This window comes from Myotis davidii, unplaced genomic scaffold (assembly GCF_000327345.1).
Source record: "Myotis davidii unplaced genomic scaffold, ASM32734v1 scaffold26, whole genome shotgun sequence".
Lineage (NCBI taxonomy): Eukaryota > Metazoa > Chordata > Mammalia > Chiroptera > Vespertilionidae > Myotis > Myotis davidii.
In genome coordinates, this window is record NW_006299245.1 from 1036768 (window position 1) to 1055967 (window position 19200).

The 19200-nt window shown below is 41.2% G+C and overlaps 1 protein-coding gene across 5 annotated transcripts in view; it reads left to right on the forward strand.

The window, feature by feature from the left end:
* SYT1 (synaptotagmin 1) overlaps nt 1-17995 on the forward strand; it is a 552577-nt gene extending 534582 nt beyond the window's left edge. For all 5 annotated transcript variants that reach the window (XM_015571122.1, XM_015571120.1, XM_006774704.2 and 2 more), the window contains 2 exons: nt 9603-9736; nt 14926-17995. In XM_015571122.1, the coding sequence (XP_015426608.1) occupies nt 9603-9736; nt 14926-15132 (341 nt within the window). In that variant the 3' untranslated portion in view covers nt 15133-17995. The remainder of the gene's footprint in view (nt 1-9602; nt 9737-14925) is intronic.
* The last annotated feature ends 1205 nt before the right edge of the window (nt 17996-19200 follow it).

Sequence of the window (19200 nt, forward strand, 5' to 3'; positions counted from 1 at the left end):
TCTTTCCCTCTACATAAATCTAAAGACTATTCAAATATCATTGTATTTCTTTTATAAAACTATACATTCATATGTGAACATGGAGGGAGAAAAAGATATGAGAGCTAACGGGTTTTTAATTAACAGAATGTTAGTTCTCTCTTCATGACCCTTGTTTGGCCTCCCTAAATGTAGAGCCTTGAATTCAAACTAAGCATTTCCAACTGAGTGAAGAGTGTCTGTCTGCTTGGAATTTCTCTCACGGTCATTGCCATACAGATTATTTAGCAAGAAAACATACCCTGCCTTATGCTATCTTTCCTACTACAGAAGTATGTGGGTTGTTTTCAACATAACTTTTTGGCCATTGATGTCTGCTCTTCCCAACTGAACTGCAAGCTCTTTGAAAACAAACTGGTTTCTATAATTTTCTGTATCTCCTCATTCTCTTCCCTAAGAGTTGCTCAGTAGATATTTATACATCCATGTTTTATTCAGTCATTTAGCAAATATTTACTGGATGCCTACCATGTGCCAGGCTCTGTGACAAGCATGGGGAAACAGGACTGAACAGGACACTGGCTGAAAGATAGATACCTGGCACATAGTAAGCACTCAGTAAATGAGTGAGTAAGTGGATGGATAGATGGATGGATGGATGGATGGATGGATGGATGGATGGATGGATGGATAGATGGATGGATGGATGGATGGATGGATGGATGGATGGATGGATGGATTCTGTACTACAGAGCTAAGGAATAATATCAAGAAAAATGTATTAACCATTTAAGTTATTTTAGACTAAAAGTCATCAGGTGAAAGATATCAGCCCGTAGAATGCCTGTGACTCAAGAAAGAGGAAAATGTGGGGAAAATAAGACCAGCTCTAATTGGCACCTCTGGGCCCCCTCTGTGACCATTTAGTATGTGGCTATGGAATCTTGCAAAGAATTAAATCATGTCATAGAATTTTCTTTATAAAGAATTTGACTAACTCTAACACCCCAACTCTCACTTCTCCCAAATTTAGGGAGGAAGTATCTTGGTGATGTCAATTCCAACAAAATCAGTGTATACAATAACACTATTGTGAGTTTTTACTGAGATCTGAAATACTGATATGCAATGACTGACTTTAATTACAAATTTGCTTCATAAAGTCGTGAAATCACTACAGAGTATTACCCCATCATTTTGCAACATGCAGTAAAATATTGAAGCCATAGTTTATTTTTATTTTCTCCTTACAATGTTGTAAGAAAACCAAATTACAAGCCAGAAGCTGATCTCCCCTACAAAGCTACTAATCTTCTCGACTAATCTGAAGATGGTTAAGATGGTCACCTATTTACAAAAATCACATTAAGGTAACCATGAAATTCCATTAGGCACAGGAAGACTGGAAAGGCCGAAGGAAAAAAACAAGTTCAAAAAAAGACAATCCATCTAGTTATCTGTTTCCCTCTCTGCATAAGTCAAATATCATTGTATTCCTTTTATAAAATTATACATTCATATGTGGAAGTGGAGGGAGAAAAAGAGATGAGCATATCAGTATTTCAGATCTCAGTGAAAACTCACAATAGTATTATTGTATACACGGAGGTCTTTGGAATTGACAGAGCACCAGCTGATTTCAAACAGAGCTTCACAGCTTTATGAAAGAACCATATTTGGCCATCAATGAATTACTAGTAAAATGAAATATCTCCCTGGAAGGAGAAGGGAAATCAACAGTCAAATAAAGGAACATAATAACAAGCCAACCAGGGCATGCAAAGTCTTTTTGTAGAAAGGACATACATTATTCATATTGTAAAAATCTCAAGCCAAAGGTGGAAAGTCTGGGTTACCCACAATATTCTTCATCTTAAAATCACTATCTCTTTTCCAAAGGGGAAATGAAAGCTGCATCATTCGCCTTCTTCTGGGTCCACAGACTCAACAATGTCACTTAAAGGCAGGAGGAGAAACAGCAAAGAGAAAGAAATCCTCCCGAAAACATTAAAGAATTTTCCTTTTGAGCAGAAGAAGCACTGACACATTTCAGCTAAGAAAACGGAGGGGCCATTCCCTCCCTCCTTAGGAGATGTATCCAGACCCTTGACACGTTCTAGGAACAATTCAAAATTAGGACATGGAGAGAGATCCCTCCAGTCCAACTGGAAACATTTCCCAACCTCCCCTTTAATTATCCTAAGACAGTTTCACGCCATAAGCTTTCTAATGCTTCGATGGCAGATTGTTTAGAAGATATGTCGACGTTTTAAAGCAAGTACCTGCAAGGAACAGGGAGATAATGAGAGTAAATTGATCCTGGCTAACCCAACCTGAGAGCTGGCTGAGCCTGAGGTGACCCTACTAGGGAGCACTAAGTAACTCAACGTATTATGTATAAGGGGATCTCTATTCTCACGTTGTTTTCATTTTGTGCTCAACTTGAATTGCCTGGAAACTATCTCTGTGGATAAGGAGTGGCATCCATTTGTTATATTACATGTGCTTAAAAATCCTAGCCATGTTACCAAGTAACATTGTTACCAATGTTTTTTTTATCAAGTAGAAATGCTTCATATTATTGTAAAAAAAAAAAAAAAAGAAGAAGAAAGATTTTACTAATGACCCTTCATCCAGCATGAATAAAAGGCCAATACAAATCCCAGGGAGTGAAAAAAAGTCAGAATGTGCCACTCGCCATTTTGTTTGCCTCACTGAATCCTTGAACTGTTTTCGTTCGTTCCCCTTCACCAGCTCATACAGTTTAGTCCTGGTCATCCCACCAAACTCTTTGTAGTCATCAGGGAGGAATCAAACATAATCACTACCGCTTCTGCCCTCACGCGTTGGCCCTTCCTGAAAAATGTTCCAACTACAGAAACTGAACAGAAAAGCTCTGGATTTTGAAAACATAATGTCCTCCTTCCCCCACTATGTGTGAAGCTCACCCCTCACACTGCTCTTTTACCTGCCGTAACCCTGGTCCCACGTTTCTGGACTTGCATTCCTACATTGGTAGTCCAGGGGCTGGCCGTCATGGACAGGCCATTTGGCAACGTTAGAAATGATTGCTGGAATCCAGTGGCTTCCTCCACCATGGCCAAAAATGCTTTCCATTGAATTCATAATAACAGCTTTTGCATTGATGTGTTTGTCTCCTCGAAGCACTCTGCCACCGTTAATGAACTAAATCAGCCTTTGCTATTTTATGATCTTTCTCATTAAAATTTTCTCTGTGGCAGTCGCTTATGGAATGTTGTTTCCTTTTAGCAAACACTGCACTTAACTAATGTAAATTCATTTTTAAATTATGTGCTCACATAGAAAATGTCCCCAGAATATATTTTTAATGCTGCATCCTTAACATTACAGGGAGCATTTTAAACCATAAAGACACATATGCTCTGCAATGTAGTCTTCTCTAAGTACTTGTAAATTACTTATTAAAAACAACAACCCCCAAAGTAAATATGTTGTAACTGCCAGTGATGGAAATGGGGCTTGTTTGCTCTGAGAAGCCTATTACTGTTCAGTTATTTGCATACTATTAAGTGCTTGGTTTGCTGGTGGAATAGACGTTACTCAAGAAAATGCTGCAGTGGGCAAAGAAACTGAATCCTCAGCTGGCCGTTGTAACTGCTGGACCACTCTATACAAGTGCTGGTGGCTCATCACCAGGAATTTGATCTCAAGTGGGAAGGAATGTGTCTCCACAAAAAAAAGTGTATGTGCACTGCCAGGTTTAGACAGGGATGGGATCCTAGAGACCCCAGGTTGAGAAACTCTATAAGCATTGGTTGGTTGCCCCCCAACTTCTGTTGCCCAGTCTCTACTTCCTGTTTAAGGAACCACCATATTCCATTCTGAGCCTTGTGCTTAGACTAGAGTTGAGCCTACCCCCCAGCTCCAAAGGTAGAACCCCTGTCCCTCCTGATTGGTTTGGGGATGGACACATGACCCAGGACTAAGTCAACCTAGCTTATCACATTCTCTTCATCTCAGGGGTTAATAGAGAGAAGATGTGTTGTCTACATTAGTCCAATCAGTCTAACCATGAGCTTTTCCTGGGGACTCTCCTTTGTATGGGACAGTGTGATGATCTAAGACTTGCAGCTGGTACAGTCATTTACATCCTGAAGAGGGAAGCTTAGGGTGTCTGGGGCGGCCTCCATGTAGACTTGGAGGAGGACTCCATGGAAAACAGAGCAGAGACACAGGCAAACCTGGGACCTCGCTGACATTGTTGAATCTGTACCAGACAGAGAATGGACTGAACTGAGGTGACAAAGAAACACCAAAACGCAGCAGCGGCTCAAAAAGATAGTGCCCGTGGGAAATTCGTTATCACCATCAGGTCTGTAAATGGGTGAGTAGGTGAGCAAAACCAGTCGGCATTTAGGGGCTGTGAGGTCGACTAGGGCCCCAGGATCTTCTAACTTGTTGATCTGTCCTCCTAGAGTAGCGATTTGCACGCTTTTTCATTTCCTGGCACACACAAACTCATTACTAAAATTCTGTGGCGCACCAAAAAAGTATATTATGATTTTGCTGATATGTAAAAAAAAAAAGTATAATTTTTGACTCATTCATGCTGACAACAACTGTTGTGCTGGCTGTTGTCATTTTTTTTATTTGGCCGTCTAAGGGGAAAGAGGTCAGTGCCCCTGACTAAATAGTCAGGTATCGCATGTTTTAAAAATTCTTGCGAGTCACAGGTTGAAAATCGCCATCTTAAAGTATTGCCGTCATATTGCAAGGTAAAGGCTGGGTCAGTGATCCCATCACATTCATGTTTCGGTTGGAAGGAAGGAAGGAAGGAAGGAAGGAAGGAGGAGGGAGGGAGGGAGGGAGAGAAGGAGAGAGGGAGGGAGGAAGAGTGGAGGGCATAAAGCTTATTTTAAGACAGAGTTTATCTCTTTCAGTTCTATTGACATTTTGAGCCTGAAAATTCTTTTCTATTGAGGATGTCATATTCATTGCAGGATGTTTGGCAGAATCCCTGGTTTCTACCCACTGAACGCCCATATCACTCCCCTCCAAGTTATGACAATCAAAAATGTTTCCAGACATTTCCAAATGTCTTGGGAGTGGAGTGCAAAATAGCCAGTATTTTAAGGATACGCTGTGGAGTTTACACACATCACTTCCATTCACTTCCAATAGCCAGAAGTTAGTCAGTTGGCCATAGTGAGTCATAAGAGTCTGGGATAAATGTTTCTAGCTGGTGCCCAGGTAAAGCTAGCAATAAAACTCCAGGAGCTTTATTGCTAAAAAAGAAGGGAGAAAATCAATTTTAGGAGACAATTAATAATCTTTGCCACACAGCCCTACTTCTGGGGTTTTCCATTACATAAACCAATAAGTTACCTTTCCAATTTATAACATTTTGAAATGGATTTTTCAGTCACTTGGAATTCAGAACCCAAGCTGATACAAGTATTACTTTCCTCATCTAAGACTATACGTTGAAATTTAGGGAACATCAGACAAAGGAAAAAGGATGAAAGGAGTAATACCTGACGTCACTCAGAAGCTGGATCCTGGCTCCGAGGGATTGAACAAAGCAGCTGAAATGAGGCTGTTTTGTATTAAGGGAGGTCTTTGGTTGAAAGGAAAAGGCCGGGTTACAAGGGCCCCGGTCATTGTGGTAGTTAAGAAAGAAGACGGTATAATTATGCAAAATTGTCGAAATGAAAACTGCAGGCATCTTGCATTATTCGGCTTTGAACTGCTGCTTTCTAGTTCTCGTTGTAAATAGAAAAAGTCTTTAGTGGCCCCTTTGTATCTCAGACAAAAGGATCATTGCTTACAGCCAGCTGTTTTGCAATTATATTTCTATGAAGTTGGCATAATTTGACATCAGAACTGCCTGCGGGAAGAAGGCCGAGACAATGTGCTGGGGTGTTAGCGTGTGGAATAGTCAGAGAAGAAGCCCCCATGTTACAAGTGGATGGATGGTCTTCCCAAAACTCATCTCAAAGCCAGTAGTTCTGAATTCAAAGCATTTCCCATAGGAATATCATTTATCTGTTATTAGATCTCCACAGAAGTCCTCCAAAACCAGGAACTGAAAATAGGGACTGTGTGCAAACACAAAAGAAAATCCTGCAGGGCAGAGAAAGGTTGGTCTTTCAAAGAGAAAGTTTCTGAGAAAATCATCAGTAAAATCTTCAGGGAAGAGGTGATTTTTAAACCCAGACTTTGATGAAAAACGAAGGAAATGACATTTCAGGCTCAAGGACATAGTATTTCACATTCTCCGTGAGGAACAGCCTGTGGTGGGAGCGTGTCAGGTGTGGGCCTGGTTGTTTCAGCAACACACTCCCACATGGCAAAATCCTCACTCGCCTCTGGGCCCGCCTACCTACTCCTCTGTGCCTTTAAAAGGGCCAATGAGGCTCCGATTTCCTGTTTCCTTTAGGGAGATATGAAAGAGAGTAGAATGGTGGTTGCCAAGAGCTGGGGGGAGTGAAGGAGATGTTGGTCAAGGGGTATAAACTTCCAGTTATAAGATGACTAAAGTCTGGGGATCTACTGTACAACATGGTGACTACAGTTGGTAATGGTATGTTTTATATTTGAAAGCTATTAAGAGAGTAGAACTTAAAAGTTCTCACCACACACACAAAATGGTGATTATGTGAGGTGATGGATGTACTAACTAACCTTATTGTGGTAATCATTCACAATACATATGTTTTCAAATCATCACATTGTGCATCTTCAACTTACACAGTGTTATGTCAGCTATCCTATATAATAGAAGGCTAATATGCAAATCGACCGAATGGCAGAACAACTGGTCACTCTGATGTGCACTGCCCACCTGAGGGCACACACTCAATGCAGGAGCTGCCGCCTGGTGGTCAGTGCGCTCCCACAGGTGGAGCACAGATCAGCCAGAAGCTGGGCTCATGGTTGGCCAGCACAGCAGATGGACATCCCCTGAGGGGTCCCGGACTGCGAGAGGGCATAGGCCGGGCTGAGGGACCGCCCCCATCCCCAGTGCACAAATGTCGTGCACTGGGCCTCTAGTATCTCAATAAAGCTTGGTGAAAAAGAAAAGGACCTCTAAGTTACTGCCACACGTGGTCATGGCTGGATGTGAATTCTGCCTGCAAAGTAAGTTGCTTTGGTGCCTGTGTCAGAATGAATCTGCAAAGGCAAAGACTAACTCCACCTCTTTAGAACAGAACCAAACCTGCTCCCCTCCCAGCCCTCTGTCCTCTCTGTTAAGTATAGGAAATTACAGAGTACCCCTGAGTCATTGTCGGAACTGGCAGATTTGCTCATGAAAGTCACAGGTTAGCAGTGTTACCTCTCAGATTTCATGGAAGCACAGGTACCTTAGGGCCCTCACATGTCCTGCTCTTTCTGGAGGATACAAGCTTCTGCCACATCTTCAGATGACTGGCTCCTTCCCCTGTCTTTCTGTTCTTAGCTCAAACCTAGCCTCCTCAATAAGGACAGTGCTAATCACCTTTTCTACATTACCTTGTTCTCCCCGAGGCATTAATCACATAACATCAGAGCTCACATTGAAACCTGAAATTACTAATATCTTGTTGGGGTTTCAATTGCTTACTCAAATGGCAGATGCACAAGGCGCTTTCTTGTCATTTTGCTGTCTTAAAGGAATAAGTAAATAGTCATTGTGTTTCTCTTGAGAAAAACCTATGCCTTAGGTTGAAGTTTTAACTCACAAACATAGGAAGCGTAAATGTTGATTTGGGGGTTATTTAGTATTTTGATATTAGTCAGTGCCAAGGAGCAACTGGAGTCTTGACCATTTTGTAGATGTACTAGGGGTTAGGATGGTGGAGCCAGGGAACTTCATGAGCAAACAAGGTTTCTGAACCGAAAATCAACCTTGGCTGTGAACAGCAAGATACACTATCATACAAGCCGTATTTCCCCTTTTCTTTGCTACTATTTACAGTGTTTTTCTTTAAAAAACTGACCAACTAGTTAGTTGACAGAGCTGTTTCTCATCTCTATATCTGGGTTTTCATTTTGATTAAAATCTCCCTTCACTGGATGTAGCATTAAAAACAAACAAACAAACAAACAAAAACAGAAATATCCAAGTAATGTGGGCCTTGGGGCAACGGGAAGAAGACAGGACTGAGGGTAAGGAGACCCAGATTATGAGGCCCTCAGGAAGTTCCACGTACTCATTCAACAAAAACTGAAGAGTGCCAGGTACTGTTAGTAAATTCAATTAATGAACATGGCAGACCAAGTTTCTGTCCCTCAGGAGTTATGTTCTACTGGGGGTAGGAAGAGGAAGATAAGAACATTTTTTTGATCCGCAGTTTTAGCTTCTAAAAATACGTGGGCAGACCAGATCATCTGTCAAGATCCTCCCAGCTGTACATGTTTTGAAAGGGAGGGAAGAAATGTTGGAAGGCTTAGCAGCGGTTACTAGGAGAATAAAAGCATGGGTGATTTAAGTTTCACTTTTTTTTAACATTGCTTTCTGATTATTTTTTTATATAATGAACATGCATGATATGTGAAGTAGAAAAAATGTTTAAGAAAACAGTAGATTTTCCTCTTGAACGTGAGCATTGGTTCTTGGTGACTTGAAGGTATGCCAGTTACCCATTAGTACTGAGAACTGTAAATGGGAATCATCTCACCGCTTCACTGACCTACTTTGTACTTTACCTTTACCTAACGAGGCCGTGGGGAAGCTGCTAAGGGCATCTTCTGCTCCTTTTCTCATTACCTGTGTGTGTGCTGGCTTATTCTCTTTTCCTTGAACCCTGGAAGCTCCTCTCTACCTCGGGGTGCTCAGGCACAGCCACTGGCTCTCTCTCCTCTCTTCTCTTTCCTCTCTCCTCTTTCTCTTTCTCAGCCTCTTCTTACCTCCAACCTTCTTATCTCAGTTACCTCCCCAGAGAGGCCTTACCTGGATGGTCTAAAAATTTCATTCTTACCTTTAGTATGGGACTCACCATACTAAACCTGGTAGTCCTAGTCATGTCTCTGCCCTACTCTTTTCCTCTAGTGCATTCTTCTCAACTTGTAATTTCATGTGCATTTCTTTTCTTTACAAGCTTATTGTCTACTTCCCACACAAGTCCGAAGTTCCATCATAAAAACGGGGACGGTCTGTTTTGTTCACTACTCAATCCCTAAGGTCTAAATAACATTGGTTCAGTAAATAAGTAAATAAATGAATGAAACGACTCCTTTGTCCTCTATCAAGAGCTATTTCCATACAGTGACAGCTCGCAAGAGGCAATTGTTAGATATTCAGAACTTTAGACGTTAATCTGTTCGTAGCTTGAAATCGGCTATGCTGACAGTATTTATATCATGGACATTGGCAAATGCTACATGTCAAGTCATTTTATTTTTTTATCCAAAGAGCTGGTTTACCAGCACACCACTGCTCTCATATTCTAAATCCAATTATAAATATTGACAATACAATGGCAAAAAAACATAGCCCACAGGTTGATTACAAACTTTCCATAAAAAATTAAATTTTAAAAAACACTAACTATATGCTATGCAATTATTTTCCTGTTGGGAATTCTTGGCCTTTTACAAGCTAAATTATAATCTAAAATACATGTCTCGACTCTCCTAAACGTTTTGCTTCTGTTTTTCAGATCCTTATGTGAAGATTCATCTGATGCAGAATGGCAAGAGGCTGAAGAAGAAGAAGACAACAATTAAAAAGAATACACTCAACCCCTACTACAATGAGTCATTCAGCTTTGAAGTACCCTTTGAGCAAATCCAGGTAATGTCAAACATAATTTTGTCTTCCCATTTAATTTCATTTATTCAGACCACACAAGCTAAACACACAGACACTGCACATTATCAGAGCACATGCCTTCATTAGAACTGCCGTTTTTATTCCCGTGCACATTTGATGCTTAAGCTACATCAAGAGGAGAAGGCTAAAATACACAGCCCAGGATGTGCTGACTCACCAGCCAAACACAGCTGGCCTTCTCTTGAGCAGAAATAAAAAGGACATCAATAGAACAACTATACCTACCCAAAATGTATATTTGTAAAGATTAAAAGGTCCAGAACAAATGAATTTTCACTATTTACTCCCAGGCCATAATATGTAATTCTTCTAAGCACATCTTTACAGAAAAAAAAATAGCAATAAGGGAAGTATATTGGTTGACGCTAAATATGCAGTATCTTTAAGTTTTATTATTAAAAGACAATTAATAGCCCTGGCCAGTGTGGCTCAGTTGGTTAAATGTTGTCCCATGCACAAAGGGGTCACCGGTTAGATTCCCAGTCAGGGCACAAAGCCAGGTTACAAGTCCCCCAGTCGGGGTGCATGCTGGAGGCAGCCAATTAATATTTCTCTCTCACATCTATGTTTCTCTCTCTCCCCCTCTCTCTAAAAAAAAATCAAAAAAGACATTTTTTAAAAGACAATTAACAATAGAAAAATTACCCTTAACCAGTTTGGCTCAGTGGATAGAGCGCCGGCCTGCAGACTGAAGGGTCCCAGGTTCGATTCCGGTCAAGGCCATGTACCTTGGTTGCGGGCACATCCCCAGTAGGGGGTGTGCAGGAGGCAGCTGATCGATGTTTCTCTCTTATCGATGTTTCTAACTCTCTATCCCTCTCCCTGCCTCTCTGTAAAAAAAAAAAAAAAAAAAAAAAGAAAAGAAAAGAAAGAAAGAAAAAGGAAAATTAGGCTAAATTGTATTTTTATTTGTTTAAATTTAGCTCCTTGTTTCTGAATCTGAGGGAATGGGTATTTTTATAAAAATGAATCCTTACTTTGCAGATAATAATTGTTATGATAGGAAGTATATTAGAAGACTTTGTGGTTAACATGTTCAAAATAGGATGCCACATGTAGCTCAAATGATAGCATATGATCTTATTATTTAGCCATTTTTAAATAAAATTTAATTTAAGGTTTTCTCACTTATTTAAGGTTTTCTCACTTCATATCCATAGTTAGGCTTTTAGAGTCCAAAATTCATAACCAATGATTTTGGGTTATTTATTGGTAATTTTTAATGGGTATCAGAGAGTTAAAATGCTTAAATCAACACTACTTTTTATTAAGTACTTGATATGGGTCCATCTTTTTATAACATAAAGATTTGTCCATATTTGAAGGAGAAATGAAGGATAGGCATCAAAACGACTTGGAGCTCTCTAAGGCCCAGAATAACAAGTCAATGAATACTCTTCAGTTGCATGTTTTTACTTTTAATCTATTCGTAGAAGGCAGAATCTTATGAACGAATCACACCTTTATTCTACGAAAAAGCTAAGAAAATAGCCACATTTATTGTATGTTTATTTAGTGCCTAGCCCCACATTAAGCACTTTATACATATAATCTCATTTAATCCTTACAATAACCTTATGAGAGAGATTCCATTATTATCCCAATTTTACATATAAGGAAACTGAGGCTTAGAATTTCCTCATATGTCAAATAGAAGTAATAACAGGATCCACATCAAAGTAAGATTATGCATATAACAGTGCTTTGGACAGTGCTAAGCACATAGGAACACTCAGTAAGTGGTTCCCATCATTATTACTATTCACAATGCTAGTGTTGTCTCTTTTTCAAATCAACATTTTATTAGAAAATGGATCTAACAGTAGATTAAAGCAACATATAAATCAGCACTGTCCAACAGAACTCTGTGAGGATGGAGATATTTTATCATTTGTGCTGTCCAATATGACAGCCACCAGCCACAAGTGGGCAATGAGCACCTCAGTCACAGGTGTGAACAAGGAACTTCATTTATTTTCCACTTACTTAAACAGCTGCATGTAGCTAGTGTTTTATATACGGCAGGGTTTTTTTTGTTTGGTTGGGGTTTTTTTTATGTTTTCATTGATTTCAGAGAGAGGAAGGGTAAGAGAGTCAGAAACTTCAATGATGAGAAAGAATTATAGATCTGCCTCCTGCAAGCCTCTTCCTGGGGATCGAGCCTGAAACTGGGGCATGTGCCCTGACGTGGAATCCAATCAGAAGCCTCCTGGTTCATGGGTCGACGCTCAACCACTGAGCCATACTGGCCAGGCTATAGGGCAGTTTTTGAAAAATCAGTGATCCCACCGTCCTCACATTGATTCACGGTTTTTATATTACATTTCTCATGTACATTTTCACATGGCAGCAAAGTGGACATCCTTGTTTACTTTCAACAGCTGTTACATAAGTAAATGACATTGCAGAAGACACTGCCTCCTGCCCCCAATTACTTGTTCACTAGTCCGCACCAGTGCGCTCTCTGCTTCGGACCCACTGGCAAACCCCTAAGACATCCAATTATCTCCAACCATTTATCTTGCAATATTTGTTCAGTGAACTCTCCTAAGTTCTAAGACCTTTTTCCTATGGAAACTAACACCTCCTGGCATTTGGGTGTGTTTTTTTTAATTCCGCAAAACAATATCAGGCAGGGCACTGAGATGAAAAATCCTATTGGAAACCTTCCCCTCTGAGTGACAATTCTGTACCCGGTTTTTGAAAAATAAATGTCCCTTTTCAACTATAAATTGCAGCAAATGCACACATATTGAAAATGAAGTGCATGAAAAACAGAACATATGCTGGATTTCTGGGGCAGCATTTTGGAGGAGATAACACTTTGTCAGGACAGAGCCTGCGCCCCCTATAGAGTACAGTAGGCCGGGAAGGATGGGCTCGCCTGTCACTGCCTCCCTCCTCCTCTGCTCCTTAAGTAAATGTATTCTTTTCATTTTTCCCTTCCCAGCAGGCTGCTTTCCACATCTTTGCTTTCCCTAAGAGAAAGTAATTGAGCATTTCACCTGCTATCATAGGGGTTTAGGTTTCCTCTATCCTGCAGTTACAGGGTTATCTGTCTTTCTGTCTCTATCCCTAAGAAATGTATTCTGAGAGAAGAAAAAAAAATGCCGATTTATAAATGCACATGAAAATGTTGCGTTCCTTTCCTCAAGCCCCCAAAACGTATAAACTATACATGCGGCTGGAAAAATTAATCCAACGCCTTCATAAGGATATTGTTGAGTGTTACTAATCAATACATTCCTAGCTGAATAATCAAAGTCCATCCCTTTCATGTTACCTTTGGGCACAAGGTCCCCAACGCCCCGCCCCCTTCCCTGAAACCTGACTGCATCCTGATGTATTGGCATGGAAAGTTTCTGAAAACCAAGCTCAGTTCCAAACACCATCCAGCGGGTAGGTAATTCCCTTGGCCATAAAACAATCCCAGGCTGCACAAAGGAAGACAGAAGTCTGTGTCCTTTATCGCCAGTGTGTTTCATTTCACATTCTACATTTCACTTTGAGAAGTGATCATTTTCTCTGATCTGAACCTGCACCTGGGCACCCTCTCCCACACACTGGTGCAAGAACGCAGACCTCAGAGTACAAAATCTACACAGGGCCAGCACTCCGCTGGGCTCCATCTGTCCCTGGCTTCTATCACTGCATTTTCTGCTCTTTTTAATGTGCCACAAAATGTTATGCATTCTACTTTACTCTAAAGTGTTCCTTTATCTTTGCACTCCATTTCTAGATTGGAGCCATTGCATATTTTGACTAAATAAATTTATTCCTTAGGAAGCAGAACTAAAATGTGCTTTTAAAAAGTTTTTCTTTCATGTGATAATGGTATGGATTTGCTTTCGTCAGTTCAGTCAGTTCAAAAAAGTAAGTTATTACAGAAACCCTCAAAATGTAATGGAATCACCAAAATAAAATCCTATTGTGGCCCAAAAAGGTTATTTCCATTTGATGTTGATGTGGGATTTGTAGTAGCTTTACTCAATAAATGTTTATTGAAAGCATGTATGAATGAAAAATATTATCTTTACTTAGTTACTACTTTTTAAAGACTTTTATTCTACGGTCACATCTTATATTCACAACAATTTTGTGACCAGCTGAAATTCTAGATTAGTTTTATGGAAAATATTGGCTCTCCCCCTCCCCACAGAGTGGGATTGCTGTACATGGCTGCTTTGGGAATTGTAACCAGAAAAAGAATGGTCTGAGTGTCAATGTCAGAAATTCCCCGGATGAGACAACTGAAACAAATGCATTCATAGATGAATACGAGTTGATACCAGCAGCAGAGCATGTGGTTTACAGCATGGACTCTGGGAACCAAAAGAATTAGTATAGAATGGCAATACTAATAGACTCTATTGCAGGGGTTCTCAACCTGTGGGTCGCCAACCTGTGGGTTGCAACCCTTTGGGGGTCAAACGACCCTTTCACAGGGGTCACCTAAGACCATCAGAAAACACATATATAATTACATATTGTTTTTGTGATGAATCACTATGCTTTAATTAGGTTCAATTTGTAACAACGGAAATACATCCTGCATATCAGATATTTACATTACGATTCATAACAGTAGCAAAATTACAGTTATGAAGTAGCAATGAAAATAATTTTATGGTTGGGGGTCACCACAAAATGAGGAACTGTATTTACCCTTTGCAGTCCAATATTATTTTTGGAATTCAAACAGTCTGGTCCAAATTAATAGACGGGATTGAATGTTGAACTTTTTAATGTTCTTATTGCTCGACGTTGGACCTGCTCCTAGCGCCTGGTCTGTTGAGTCAGCCTCCAGGTTGGACCGAAAAGGGTTAAAGGGTTGTGGCATTAGGAAGATTGAGAACCACTGCTCTATTGTGAAAAGTACCTGAGCAGTGTGTGTAAAAGACTTAGAAGAGTACCAAATACATACTAAAAATGAACATTTACTGGTATTTTGAAGGTGATGACAATGATAATAATAGTGGTGATGATGATGTAATGATGGCAAAATAGGGATCGCATCATATTCAAGTCATTTTCACATGCTTGGAAACTGAGTCTTCTTATTTCCAATTCCTTAGCTCTCAAGGAAGCTTTGTAATAGGGAGGTATCTCCGGGGCTGGATGATTAATGTTTATTTTGTGTCCTCTTCCAGAAAGTGCAAGTGGTGGTAACTGTTTTGGACTATGACAAGATTGGCAAGAATGATGCCATCGGCAAAGTCTTTGTGGGCTACAACAGCACCGGGGCCGAGTTGCGACATTGGTCAGACATGCTGGCCAACCCCAGGCGACCCATTGCCCAGTGGCACACCCTACAGGTAGAGGAGGAAGTTGACGCCATGCTGGCCATCAAGAAGTAAAGGAAAGAAGCCTTTCTGCATCTGCCCACATAGTGCTCTTTAGCCAGTATCTGTAAATACCTCAGTAATATGGGTCCTTGCGTTTTTCCAGCCATGCGTTCCTGACACAGTTCAGTGGTACTTCAAATCCTGTTTTAATTTGCACAAATTTAAAGGTAGAGAGCCCTTGAGTCCTCCATCATACAACTGCCCTCCAAATCTACTCTTCTTTTAAGCAATATGATGTGTAGATAGAGCATGACTGAACTTATTTATTGTATCACACAGTTGTACATACCAGTATGCTAAAGATTTATTTCTAGTTTGTGTATTTGTATGTTGTAAGCGTTTCCTAATCTGTGTATATCTAGATGTTTTTAATAAGATGTTCTATTTTAAACTATGTAAATTGACTGAGATATAGGAGAGCTGATAATATATTACTAGTATATGGTAAATATAGTATCGTCTGCATTCCCAGCAAAAATATCAACTTGTAAGGCACTAGTACAGTGAAACTGACACCTTAAAGGACAACTTAAACCTGAGCTTTCTATTGAATCATTTGAGTACCAAGATACACTTACACCACATATTTGGTGGGTGCGTCCAATTTTGTAGAATTTCTTCACAGGCAAATTAGCATGATCTGAGCAGCATCCAGGCTGACCTCCAGGAAGTATAGCCACAAAACAGAACAGCATCTGTCTGTACATATCTACAAAGCTAAAACCAGGGCTTCACTCTTACATTTGAAGGAGCAACTGAACAGGAGTCAATGATTTCATGTTATTGCATATAGAGTAGCAACTTGAAGGTGTTGTGTGTGTATGTGTGTGTGCGCGTGTGTGCATGTGTGCATGTGTGTGTGCGTTTGTTTAGGGATGGGGGTGGGTGGGAAGATGCTGAGGGGAGAAGTCAGCATTTCTGAAATATTGCCTGACTATTTCAAAAGAAACAAGTAGCTCTCCATTATCACCTTTATACAAAACGTGCATCCTGTGAATTCTGTTCCAGATTTCACACAGCTAATAATTCCAAAACATTTGCACACTAGACTTTGTAACAAGATATTTTATTACACAAAACCAGATTAGAAGGAATGCAGGATATTTTTAACACAGCAATCTGTGCTTATTACACAAAGTTACTTTGTGGTACACAGACAGTATTGTAATCCCATCAAAAGAGGAAAAGCAAACAATTAGCCATAGTTCTGAATGCACTTCGATTAAGCCAAAACAGACAGCTAGTGATCTTTTTTATATGCTCTTTTTACTTCAAGAAGTTTTAATTTGTCCTTTAAAAAAAAGGTGAAACAAAACCAAGAACAAGTTCTAGAAAACTGAAGCAACCTCTTATGTATTCTAGATGCTTGACTTAGGAGGAGTTTTTAAATGTTTTCAATGTTATTATGTAGTAAATGGCACTATTATGAAGCTACTAGTCATTCCATAAGAGTCTTCAAGGACTGCTCTGTGTAACACTGTGACTGCCTTGTGTGCTTAGACACGTAGTTTCCTCAGTGGATAGCACTCAATTTATCCCGTAGTGATATTGTACACAATACTGCCATTCCCTCTACTGCACTGCCCGAAGTGTGTAGCACAAACAGTTCTCGTTACAAAGGACCAACTCAGAACTGAAAAGCTATGCATAGGACAAGGAAGATACACAGAACGGGGTGGGACACAGCATTTTGTCAAGCACTGTGCAATATTCCATATTTTCCCCACGATGGCAGACAACCACTCTGAAGGGCAGCCTGTTGCCACACTGCATCGAGTCTTTTCTCCCACTCACTTCTGCGGCCCATTTGAACTCCAGGCCACAGAGAGTCCGGATGTGCTGAGGTGGGAGTTGATTGCCACCAATATCAAAACATAGTGGAGGAAAACTAGGCAGAAGGCTTGAGGGTATCATGCCATACTTTTTTTTAACAACACAAAGAGAATTCAAAAAGGGCTGGTGGGAGGCTTGGAACATGGGGCTAGCGGTTTCCTGAATTCTCGTCATTATTCTTTCCTCATCAAAGAAGAGGCATACCCTTTGACCTTTCAGACCAGTGATAGCAAACCCTAGAACTGGGACAGACAAAAAGGACAAAAGAATAACATCTCCCTCTTCTGTAGGTGGTCCACACTTAAAAAGAAAGAAAAACATAGATATTAGAAAATGTGGAAGGTTTGCTGTAAGACTAGATACCAGTTTGAACAGAAGAGTCAAATGAGAATCTTTCCATTGTAAAGGGCCAAACCCCAACAAAGAGAGGGAGTTGATTAACTTGTAAAAATGCCTGAAATACCAGAAACTGACATCTCATTTTATTGTATTCAGCTTTACGTTGTTTACACTGAAACAGTACTTCAAAACAAGCAGGTTCGAGCTGCCGAAGACACATGATTTCTTGCATTCAAGTCCTACTAATGCATTCTCTTGCAACACTGCCAGACGTGGGGTCTTGTCGCCACCGAGTCAGTTGGTACTATACCACTTCTCACAAGTCAGTGACCGAACCTGCTCTAAGACCAAGATTCGCCCTCAGATAAGCCAGATGTACCTTTCTGACAAAGCTGTGTAAAGTGTTAGAATCGGATGCTCTAGAAAGATCCTAGTTGCCTTTGTGTATATTTACTGCCTGCTTGAGTGTTTCTATGTGTGGGTTTCCTCTGTATCTTGTAGAAATGTTGGGGTGTTTCCTTCTGCCATATGGCTCGTGGCCCGCGAGCCCACTACTTTAGCTGTATTTTACCTTCATTTTTGATGAGGTGGTTTAAATTTTGTTTCACTTCGTGTAGTGAATTCCACAGTAGTTTTCTGATTGTTGTTAAAAATAACTTCACATATTACCCGGATATTCAATAAAAATGTTTTATTTCCTGTTGATGTTGTGCCACCTTTCAACTCCTTTTCTTGCCTGACTCTGGGGGTCGGTCGATGGCCTGTGGACTCGGGCCGCTGGAGGCAGGGGCAGATCAATAACGCACCGAGCGCTGCCTCGGTTCCTGGCTGGGAACACAGCGGCTGAAGGGACACAATGCCCCGAGCGCATGCGGCCAGAGTTCCTGGCAGTGTCCGTCTCAACATGTTTCTCTGTTTCTGGTCAATCCACCTGGCGCAGCATCAGGCCGCCTGCTGTGTCCAAACTATGTCCTCCAGGGTTTGCTCGCTAGAGCCTGAGCCACACGGCCTCTCCAGACTGGGATTGAAAGTCAGGTTTGTAAACCCCATTTTTGGAGGGCAGCATGATGTTAAATACCCTACCTGCTGCAATTCCTAGAGATAAAAGTAAAATCTTTCCTCCACTAAATGCCATGTTTTTACTGGATGCTGGAGATACAATGAGTGATGTAACGAGGTCCTCCTGTCCCTGAGCCCACAGTCTCAGGCAGACGTAGAAAGGCACCATCACAATACACTGCGGCACTGTGCACCTCGGTCCCTGAGAATTTACTAGAGCCAGTGGTCGGCAAACTGCGGCTCGCAAGCCACATGTGGCTCTTTGGCCCCTTGAGTGTGGCTCTTCCACAAAATACCGACTTCTGTTCGCACTGTACGTGCGCGCCCACACGTGGTATTTTGTGGAAGAGCCACACTCAAGGGGCCAAAGAGCCACATGTGGCTCAAGAGCCGCAGTTTGCCCATCACTGCACTAGACCAATCACAGCAGACACCCTCGTGTGCTACCCTGACCCCCCTGTTGCACTGCTGACAGCTCACAGCTGTGTCCTTCTGACCTTCACTGAGGAAGCAGCCTGACTTAGGAGACCACGCATCCTCCCCGGGCAGCCCACATCCGTGGCCTCACGGGATCTCTCGAAGGCGCCATCTCAGCCTCACAGCCCCAGGGTTAGCTGAGAATGCTCTTGCAGCCGCACTGCAGTGCAAATTTCACTAGAGCCAGTGGTCGGCAAACTGCGGCTCGCAAATTCTTCCTCACAGTTTCCCTAGCTCCTTTACAGGTGTTACTCCCAAGATCACTCCCCAGTGAGACCCCTTCATCCGAGAATCTGCATCCTGGGGAACCCATCTCATAATACATTCTCTGGGGTGAGGGAGCAATATGAACAAAAGTTTCCTGGAGAAGAC